General features: G+C 50.0%; 2 protein-coding genes across 2 annotated transcripts in view; one reads left to right on the plus strand and one right to left on the minus strand.

The window, feature by feature from the left end:
• ENH_00075620 (hypothetical protein, conserved) overlaps positions 1-2,049 on the plus strand; it is a gene marked incomplete at both ends in the record, with an annotated part of 2,609 nt that extends 560 nt beyond the window's left edge. Inside the window, 4 exons of the mRNA XM_013577652.1 lie at positions 160-284; positions 430-681; positions 1,141-1,221; positions 1,537-2,049. Of these exons, the coding sequence (XP_013433106.1) occupies positions 160-284; positions 430-681; positions 1,141-1,221; positions 1,537-2,049 (971 nt within the window). The remainder of the gene's footprint in view (positions 1-159; positions 285-429; positions 682-1,140; positions 1,222-1,536) is intronic.
• Positions 2,050-3,567: 1,518 nt separating this feature from the next.
• Positions 3,568-6,082, minus strand: ENH_00075630 (hypothetical protein, conserved; the record flags this gene model as incomplete). Its single annotated transcript, XM_013577653.1, has 4 exons — positions 3,568-4,064; positions 4,306-4,610; positions 4,765-5,245; positions 5,647-6,082. The coding sequence occupies 4 exons, from the start codon at positions 6,080-6,082 to the stop codon at positions 3,568-3,570; spliced, it is 1,719 nt and encodes a 572-aa protein (XP_013433107.1).
• Between the last annotated feature and the right edge of the window lie 3,918 nt (positions 6,083-10,000).

Here is a 10,000-nt window from a genome sequence, read left to right on the forward strand (position 1 = left end):
ATTTATTTATTTATTTATTTATTTATTTATTTATTTATTTATTTATTTATTTATTTATTTGTTGTTGTTATTTGTGGTTTTTGTTTCCTTCCCTTATTATTAATTAATTAACCAATCTGCTGCTCTCATTGCTTGCGATTATTTTACGCCATTTATCAGATTTTGTCCTCGGAGGCTCTCCTGCTGCTGCTGCTGCTGCTGCCGCTGCTGCTGCTGCTGCTGCTGCTGCTGCTGCTGCTGCGCAGCGGCTGGCTGCGTCTTCGGAAGTGTGCGGATTGGCGCTTGTAGTTGGCGTTTTTTGCATCAAATTGCACGAAATTGGAAGTAAAAATGCCTCAAATTGCGCGAAGTTGGAAATAAAAATAAAAAAAATGAAAATAAAATGAAAATAAAACAAAGAAATGGTTTTAATTTGAAGTTGCTGCTCAGGACGCTCTTTATTTCCTGAAGGAATGCGACTCAGTGACGGGGGAGCTGCAGCGGCTGCTGGGCGCCGGCGGGCTGCGATCTTTGAACAACTTTTTGTCTTTTTCTCTCGGAAAACAAACTAAAAGTGAAATAAGTGCCATTTCGCCTTACAAAGGGCCTGCTGCTGCTGCTGCAGCAGCAGCAGCAGCAGCAGGGCCCCAGGCGTGCCCGGGCTGCGCTGCTTCCAGCAGCAGCAGGAAGGAAGCGCTGGAGGTGAATAGTTTCCGTTTTCTTCTTTTTTCGAGATTCTTTTTGCTGCTGGTTCTCTTTTTCTTTTTTATTTCTTTTTATTTCTTTTTATTTTCTTTTTTCTTTTTTTTAAATCCTTTTTTTCCCACTTTTTCGCGAAAAATCGAACAAAAGTTTCACTTGAATTCGCGTTTCTGAATTTCAGATTTATTTCAACTTTCTTCCTTCTGCAGCGATCTGTGGCCAAACAAAGCCGTTTCTTTTCCAAATAATTTAATTTAAAAGTTCTTTTATTTCGCAAAAAGAAAATAAAATGAAATTCTTTTCTTTCCGAAGATCCAGCCAAGTCTTTGGGGCCTCTGTGCCTCCAGACAGGTCCAAAAAGGAGTTTTTTCCTTTCAAAATGAATCAATTGGATTTATTTTTGTTTTTTTTTCTTTAAAATAAATTAATTGGATTTGTTTTTGTTAATTCTTTTCTCAGGAAGCTGCTGTTGCTTGCTACAAGCTGGAGGGTCTTTGTGTCTACTTGGAAGTGCATGCAGAAGAGATTCGAGCTGCTGCAGTGAGTGCATGCATTTTGCTTCTTTTTGACTTTTTTTTCAACTTTTTCAGTTCTTTTTGGTCCTTTTTTATCTCTTTTTTTCTCCTTTATTCAATAAAGGCACTTTTAAATTCATTTTGCTTCTTTCTTGGGAAGAAAGCCGCCTTTAATTCCTTTTTTGCTTCTTCTGATTCAAAAGTGTTTGTCAGTTGCAGCAAATACTTGAGCCGTTTTCAAGCGTTTGCTGCTGTTCCTTTTTTAATAGTTCATCATTTATTTTTATTTGATTTAATTGTTTATTTCCAATAAGTTTTTTGTGTCTTCTTTTATCTGCAGGCGCTGCATGCAGCAGCAGCAAGAGCCACAACAGCCCCCGCAGCGCGCCCCCGTGTCGCAGCAGCAGCAGCAGCAGCAGCAACCGCAGCAGCAGCGCCGAGAGCTGCAGCAGCAATAGGCCCCAAGCTTGGCTCGCAGCAAAGAGCAGTCAGCGTGAAGATCCCCCTAGCAGTTCCACGTGTTGCAGCTCCCGGCAGCAGCAGCAGCAGCAGCAGCAGCAACACCAATAGCAGCAGCAGCAGCAGCAGCAGACAGGGCCTGCGCGTAAGGAGAGCAGAAACGGAAGTTGTGAGGGGAGGCCTTTTTAAAGAGCTCTCGCGGGGAGAGCCAAGCAGCAGCAGCACGCGCAGGTCTGCTGCTGCTGCTGCTGCTGAGCAGCAACAGCAGCAGCTGATGCAGCAGCAGCTGATGCAGCAGCAGCTGATGCACCAGCAGCAGCTGCAGCAGCAAAGCTTGTCAGGCGCCCTGCTGCTGCCCGCGCCCTCTCTCCGCCGCGGCGGAGACGCAGGGTGACAACAGCAGCAGCAGCAACTGCTGCTGCTGCTGCTGCTGCTGCTGCTGCTGCTGCTGCTGCTGCTGCTGCATGCACTTCTTTGTCTCTTGCGAACTTGGGGGTTGCGCGTCTTTTCCTTTTATTTGTCTTCTTTTGTCTCTCGATCTGTGCAGACTTCCATTTCACTTTGTTTTATCAAATTCAATTTAATATAATTTAATTTAATTTCATTCAATCCAATTTTATTTTATTTTTGTTAATTTATTTTCCTCCGGAGAGGAGCGCCACAGCATTTTGCTGCGGTCTTTTCTGCAGCGCCAAGCTAGCTAGCTAGTTAGGTAGCTAGCTAGCTAGTTCGGGTAGCTAGCTAGGTAGTTCGGGTATCTAGCTAGCTAGTTGGGTAGCTTGCTAGCTAGTTAGGTAGCTAGCTAGTTAGGTAGCTAGCTAGCGAGTTCGGGTAGCTAGCTAGCTAGTTGGGTAGCTAGCTATCTAGTTAGGTAGCTAGCTAGCTAGTTCGGGCAGCTAGCTAGCTAGTTGGGTAGCTAGCTAGCTAGTTAGGTAGCTAGCTAGCTAACGAGCTAGTTAGCTAGCTAGCTAGGTTGCTAGCTAGCTAGTGAGCTAGCTAGCTAGGTAGCTAGCTAGCTGGCTAGATAAGCGAGTAGATGGGCGGAGAGAGAGACACGAAAGCAGCTAGCTAGCTAGCTAGCTAGCTAGCTAGCTAACTAACTGGCTAGCATGCTTTGTCTCCTTTTGTCTGATTAATTAGTTAACTTTTTGTTCATTAATTTGTTTATTTTAATCGGAAATAGCAGCAGCAAGCAGCAATAAACTTCGCTTTCCACTTTTACTCATTGTCTCAGTTCTTTATTTATTTATTTTCCATTTATTATTTATTTATTTATTATTATTTATTATTATTTATTTATTATTTATTATTTATTATGTATTTATTTATTTATTTATTTATTTATTATTTGCTTATTTGGTTCTTCTAAGCTGCTGCTGCGGTGGTTGGCTGCGAATGGACTCCAAGGCAGCAGAAAAAGTGTCATTTGAAAATAAGAAATAAACGAATAAATGAAAGTAATAAATAAATAATTTTAAAATAAATAAATAAATAAACAAATAAATAATAAATAAATAAATAAATAATAAATAAAGATGAACAATAAATGAATGAGAAGTGAGGAAGAAGTTCAATTCAAGTGGCGCAGTTTGAAGAAGACCGAAGGCGGATTTCTTTCGCCGCACTTTTGAATGAAATCTTTTGAATTATAAATGCATTTTTGTTTTTAATTTAATAAATGACTTTTCAATTTTAAATGAAATTCATTTCTCTCGCAATTGCGAAAACGCAGAAACCCGCGAGCTGCCTGTACACCCCAGCAGCTGCCCATACACCCCAGCAGCTGCCTATACACCCCAGCAGCTGCCGATACACCCCAGCGGCGCGCGCAGCTCCGCCGCCGCTGCAGCCCCAAACCCCAAACCCTAAACCCTAAACCCCAAACCCTAAACCCTAAACCCTAAACTAGGGTTTAGTTCGGATTGTCTATGGTGCACAGCCGGATGCCCAGCAGCAGCCTTTCTATTTGGTCGCTGCTGCTTCTCCTCAGGGGAGCAGCAGCACCAGCTTCCACCCAGACGCCTTTGTCTATGGGGAAGCAGCAGCAGCAGCCCACGCTGCAGCGGAAGCTGCGAAGCAGCGACCCCACGCGGCCCCACACCTGCTGCTGCTGCTGCTGCTGCTGCTGCTGCAGCAGCGGGGAGCTGCTGCTGCTGAACACGTCGCCCAGGCTGCCGATGCTGCCGAACAGGTACAGCCGGGGGTGGTAGCCCCCGAACCCCTTCTTGCTGCCGCTGCTGCTGCTGCTGCTGCTGCTGCTGCTGCTGCTGCTGCTGCTGCTGCTGCTGCTGCTGCTGCTGGGGATGTGGAAGTCGTAGGCAAGTCCAACTTCAGCAGCAAAAAAAGAATCGCCCCCCAGAAAGTCTCTCGTGGGGGAGCAGAGAGACCGCGCCTTGTCAATCGTATACGCTGAGCAGCAGCAGCAGCAAGCACAGCAGCAGCAGCATAGCAGCAGCAGCACAGCAGCAGCAGCATAGCAGCAGCAGCATAGCAACAGCAGCATAGCAGCAGCAGCGTAGCAGCAGCAGTTGCAGTTGTTTAAGCGCTCCCCTGCTGCAGGCCCCACCCCCACCATATCCCTCAACAGCAAGAGCAGCAGCAGCAGCAGCAGCAGCAGCAGCAGCAGCAGCAGCAGCAGCAGCAAACCAACCTTGGTCAGAGGGCCCCACAGCGTAGGGCTTGAAGCCCCTAAGAGCTGCTGCTGCACCTGCGAAGTAAAATTTATCTGCAAGAGAAAGGGGGGGGGCCCCCTGTGGGGTGAGGAGGGCCCCCAGCCCCAGCCGCGCAGTCAGCACCCACGGGCTGCTGCTGCTGCTGCTGCTGCTGCTGCTGCTGCTGCTGCTGCTGCTGGTGGGGAGGGGCACTGCAGCAAAGGCCTGCAGCTCGCCCTTGAGGAAGCGGGCGTCTCCGCCGGGCAGAGCCACTTCTGCTGCTGCCTGCAGCCGGTAGCCCTTTCTGGGCAGCAGCAGCAGGGGAGTCCAGGCTGTCCGCAGTGTAAAGGTAACGCAGCGAGTGCTTCAAAGAGCCCCAAGGAAGAGACAGAACAGCAGCAGAAGGGACTCGAGCAGCAGCAGCTTCCAAAGACAAGCTGCGGTGGTAAAGGCCCCACGAAATGCTGTGTCTGCTGCTGCTGCTGCTGCTGCTGCTGCTGCTGCTGCTGCTGCTGCGGAGCTCCGCCGTCGCCGCCGTGGTGGTGATCGCGGCGGAGTTGTAGCACGAGGTGTCTCGACTGCTGCGGAAGACCTGCAGCAGCCCCACAGGCTGCTGCTGCTGCTGCTGCTGCTGCTGCTGCTGCTGCTGCTGCTGCTGCTGCTGCTGGCGGTGGTTTTTGGAAATGTTTGTTTTGTTTCTTTTGCTTCCTGCTGCGGACTGCAGCAAATTAAAAACATTTAAAAACGAGGGCACTCGCGGGCAGAAAAAGCTGCACGAAAAGACCCGCGAGGGGTTGCTGCTGCAGACTGCAGCAGCAGCAGCAACGCTGCAGCTGCTGCTGCTGCCAAACACAGCAGGAACTGCTGCTGCTGCTTCCACCTCAACATCTCCTTTGTTGCTCACTGAGGCCCCCACATTGAAGCTTTGCTGCTGCTCTTCTACATGCAGCACCACCAGGGCCCCTCCGGGGGGCCCCCCGGGGGGCCCCGCTGTGCACCTCGCTGGCTGTTCTTGTGAATATATTTAGTGATGATAAATTTGCATGCACTGCGTCCAGCCCCAGCAGCAGCTCCCGCACGGTGCTTGCGCCTGCAGCAGCAGCAGCAGCAGCAGCAGCAGCAGCAGCAGCAGCAGCAGCAGCAGCAGCAGCAGCAGCGCGGAGTTGGAGGGAGCGGCAGCAGCAGGAGAAACAGCAAAGAGACGCCAACTGCAGCTACGGGGACGCTTCTGCAGCAGCAGCAGCAGTGCCAGCAACAGCAGAGCCAGCAGCAGCAGCAGCAGCAGCAGCAGCAGCAGCAGCAGCAGCAATTGTTTCTTTTATTTCTTTTCCACTTCTCACTTCGCAAAGGCCCCAGTTCTTTTTCAATTGTTTCTTTCTTCACTTTCTTCAAACCCTTCACCACAACTGAAACTCCATTTAACTTCTTTTCCAAATCCAACTCCAACTCGGGGGCCCCCGGGGGCCCCGGTACCCTCGGGGGCCCCTGGGGCCCCCGGTACCCTGGGGGCCCCTCGTACCCTGGGGGCCCCTCGTACCCTGGGGGCCCCTCGTACCCTGGGGGCCCCTGGGGCCCCTGGGGCCCCTGGGGCCCCTGGGGCCCCTGGTACCCTGGGGGCCCCTGGGGCCCCTGGGGCCCCTGGGGCCCCTGGTACCCTGGGGGCCCCTGGGGCCCCTGGGGCCCCGGGGGCCCCGGGGGCCCCTGGGGGCCCTGGGGCCCCGGGGGCCCCTGGGGGCCCCCCGGGCCGTGGGGGCCCCCGTAGGGTTTGTTTGGCATTGTTGGAGAAGTTGAAGAAATAAAAATGAAAAGTTTTAAAGGGAGTTGCGGGATGGGTGCAGCAGCTGAGCTGTCTGTACACCCGAAGCCTGCGAGGGGGCCCCCAGATTTGCGTGCGAATTTGCACACGCACCCATCCCCAAACCCTAAACCCTAAACCCTAAACCCTAAACCCTAAACCCTAAACCCTCACACACCCCGACCCCAAACCCTGAAGGCACTGGGAGGAAGCAGCGAGCAGCGCCTTTCTGCTGTCTTCAGCAGCAGTGAAAGGGTTTAGGGTTTAGGGTTTAGGGTTTAGGGTTCAGGTTCGCGGATCGGGAGCTAGGGTTTAGGGTTTAGGGTTTAGGGTTTAGGGTTTAGTGCTGGGAGGACCAGGCACACTAAGCGGGACAGAAGAAAATAAAAATTAAATTTATTTTCGAATTTTATTTTATTTATTTCTTTTTTGCTGCTGCAAATAGAAGCAAATAGTTCGCCGGGGGTCGGCTGTCTGGGGCTGCTGCTGCTGCTGCTGCTGCTGCTGCTGCTGCTGCTGCTGCTGCTGCTGCATGCGGCGCAGCAGCGGGCCCCGAAGCAAGTCCTACTCTAAAGCTGGAAATAATAATTATTTGTAAATTTTTATTTTTATTTTTATTTTTATTTATTTAAATTTTTTATTTTTTTGTTTTTTAATTTGTTGTCGAAGCCACGAGGAAGGACTGGGGAAGCTGTGGGGCGCCTACATAGTAAACCCTAAACCCTAAACCCTACTGTCTGAGCCCTAAACCCTAAACCCTAAACCCTAAGCCCTAAACCCCAGTCCCTATGCCCTGAGCCCTAAACCCTAAACCCTAAACCCTAAACCCTCATACGCCCCGAGTTCTACACTGTGAACGTTAGACTCCAGACCCACAGCTCTAAACCCTGAATCCTGAATCCCATCATCTAAGCCCTAATCCCTAAACCCTAAACCCTAAACCCTAAACCCTAAACCCTAAACCCTCAACTTTATACTCTAAACCCTCAGTAAAGTTTGGCTCGTAACACTTAATAAAATCTTTCTTATTTTTAAGTCTTCATTCCAGCTCAAAAAGAAGCCGGCCAAGAGCTGCTCAAGCGTCTCTAGGGTTTACGATTAAGAGTTTAGGGTTTAGGGTTTAGGGTTTAGGATTTAGGGTTTAGGGTTTAGGGTTTGGGCACTGTGAAGAGCTGAGCAAGCGAGGCGCCCAATCAAAGATACCCTAAAATTTGTCTGGAGAGAAGTTGTCTCACTGTTTTATTCTTTCGTTTATTTATTTGGCTAGCTGTGGCTAGCTGCAGCTAGCTGTCAGCTAGCTAGTTAGCTAGCTGGCTAGCTGGCCGGCTAGCTGGCTGACTAGCTGACAGCTAGCTGCAGCTGGCTATCTAGCTCGCTGGCCAGCTAGCTGGCTAGCTAGCTGGCGTTAGCATACACAGATGGCTAGCTGCAGCTAGCTGCGGTTCCAGCTAGATACAGCTAGCTGCAGCTAGCTAGCCACAGCTAGCTGCAGCTAGCTAACTGCAGCTAGCTGCAGCTAGCTGTGGCTGGAGTCATTCAGGTTCCCATTCTGTACTTTCATTTAGCTAGCTGGGGTAGAACGTTTCTGGCTAGCTGGCCACCTCCGCATGCTCATGTCAGCTAGCTAGTTAGCTAGCTAGCTAGCCACCTAGCCAACCAGCTAGCCAGCTAGCTAGCTGGCGAGCCAGCCAGCTAGCTAGCCAGCTAGCTAGCTAGCCAGCCACAGGCCTACGGGTAAACCCAAAAGCGCAAGGAGTGCAGCAGCCCCTAAGACTTTTGGTTAAAGGGCTGGATAGCCAGCCTTCGTGACAGGTGACTGGCTAGCTAGCTAGATAGCTAGCTAGCTAGCTAGCCAGTCAGTCAGTCAGATAGCAAGCTAGCTAGCTAGCTATAGAGCTAGCTTGCTAGGCAGTCAGCTAGCTTGAAGCGCAGCTAGCCGTACAGCCAGCCCAAATTACAGCTAGCTGGCTAGCTAGCTAGCTAGCTAGCCACAGCAGTGCACAGCTAGATGGGTGAACGCTAGCTAGCTAGCTTAGAGCAAGTGTAGCTAGCCAGCTATCCAGCTAGCTAGTCCAGCGATAGCTAGCCAGTCCAAACTACGGCTGTCTCGCTAGCTAGCTAGCTGGCTAGCTAGATGGCTAGCTGGCTAGCTAGCCTAGCCAGCTTAAACTACGGCTGTCTCGCTAGCTAGCTAGCTGGCTAGCTAGCCGGCTAGCTAGCTAGCTAGCTTGCTGAATGGGTTGGTGGCACTAATTGATTTGCAGATTCATTTGTTTCATATTTTTCTTTTATTTATTTATTTATTTATTTATTTATTTATTTATTTATTTATTTATTTATTTATTTATTTATTTTCTTTTTATTTATTTATTTATTTATTTATTTATTTATTTGGCAAAATAAACTCATCAATGTGTTTATTTGTTTTATTCTCTCTTGTCTTTTATTCGACCTCCAGCATTCTGTTGCTCGCCGGATCCCTAAACCCTAAACCCTAAACCCTAAACCCTAAACCCTAGACCCTAAACCCTAAACCCTAAACCCTAAAGGCGCTCTGCAGCACTGAGTGAGTTGAAAGTGGGGGCTGGCTCGAGGTGTACGTACACCCGAGAGGCTGTGGGTAGCAGCAAAAAGTTTTATTTAATTTTTAATTTTATTTTAAAAAAACTTTTTAATCTTTTTAGGGTTTCATTTGCACTGAGTGGCGAGCTGCTGCTGCGGCGGCTGCTTGAAATGTCTGGACTGCTGCTGCTGCTGCTGCTGCTGCTGCTGCTGCTGCTGCTGCTGCTGCTGCTGCTGCTGGTTGTGGGCAGCGGCTGCTGCTGTTGTTGCTGTTGTTGTTGCTGCTGCAGCTGCTGATGCTGCATTCGGTGCTGCTGCTGCCGTCTCCGCTGCAGCTGCTGCAGCTGCTGCAGCAGCTGCAGCAGCTGCTGCTGCTGCGCACTCGGTTGTCTGAGTTGAGGGCTCAGGGCTTTAGAAAAGAGCAAATTAAATCTCCTTAAACAATTTTAGAATTAAAAAAGAATTAAAAAAGAATTAAAAAGATAATTTGCGCAAAAGAAGAGAAAAGCTCGCAGAGAAGTTGAAAGGCCGAACAGACACAGTGCGAGGCAATCGCTGGCTGCTGCTGCTGCTTCGACTGCAGCAGCAGCAGCAGCAGCAGCAGCAACAGCAGCAGCAGCAGCTCCAGGCAATGTTTCGAACAAGTAAATATAAAATTCATTTAAAAATGAAAAAGAATTCCTAAAAATTAAAACAATTGTCGCTTTGTGCTCCGGTGTATCGACAGCCCAGGCACATCGCCCGGCAGTGCTGCGCCGCGCCGCTGCTGCTGCTTCTCTCTTTTTTCTTTTTAATTTCGCCAGTTTTATTTTTGTTTTGTTTTAAAAGACAAAACAACTTCTTTTTATTTCATTTGTCCATTTAAAAGACTGAACTGCAGCAGCTGCTGCTGAAGTTCGCCGCGGCGGCCGCTGCGCCGGACCACTGGACCGCCGGCGCGAGGTGTACGTACACCTGAACAGCAGCAGCAGCATCGCCGCAGCAGCAGCAGCAGCGCAGCAGCAGCAGCAGCAGCGCAGCAGCAGCAGCAGAAGCGCTGCAGCGCAGCAGCAGCAAAGACGGGAAGGTCCGCGTGGGCGAGTGAGCCGCGAGGCCGGGGGCAGCCGCCGCAGAGGCCCGCAGCGCCGCACAGCAGCAAACCCTAAACCCTAAACCCTAAACCCTAAACCCTAAACCCTCATAGAAAATGCACAGGCGCAGCGAGGCGGCCGCAGGCCCCCACGATGACTCCATGTTGATGATTCCGCCCCCAGGGTTTAAATTCATTCCCAGATTCGAAACAGTGAGCCCAAACCCTAAACCCTAAACCCTAAACCCTAAACCCTAAACCCTAAACC

Source organism: Eimeria necatrix, genomic scaffold, assembly GCF_000499385.1.
Source record: "Eimeria necatrix Houghton genomic scaffold, Enh_scaff77, whole genome shotgun sequence".
In the NCBI taxonomy this organism is placed as follows: Eukaryota; Apicomplexa; class Conoidasida; order Eucoccidiorida; family Eimeriidae; genus Eimeria; species Eimeria necatrix.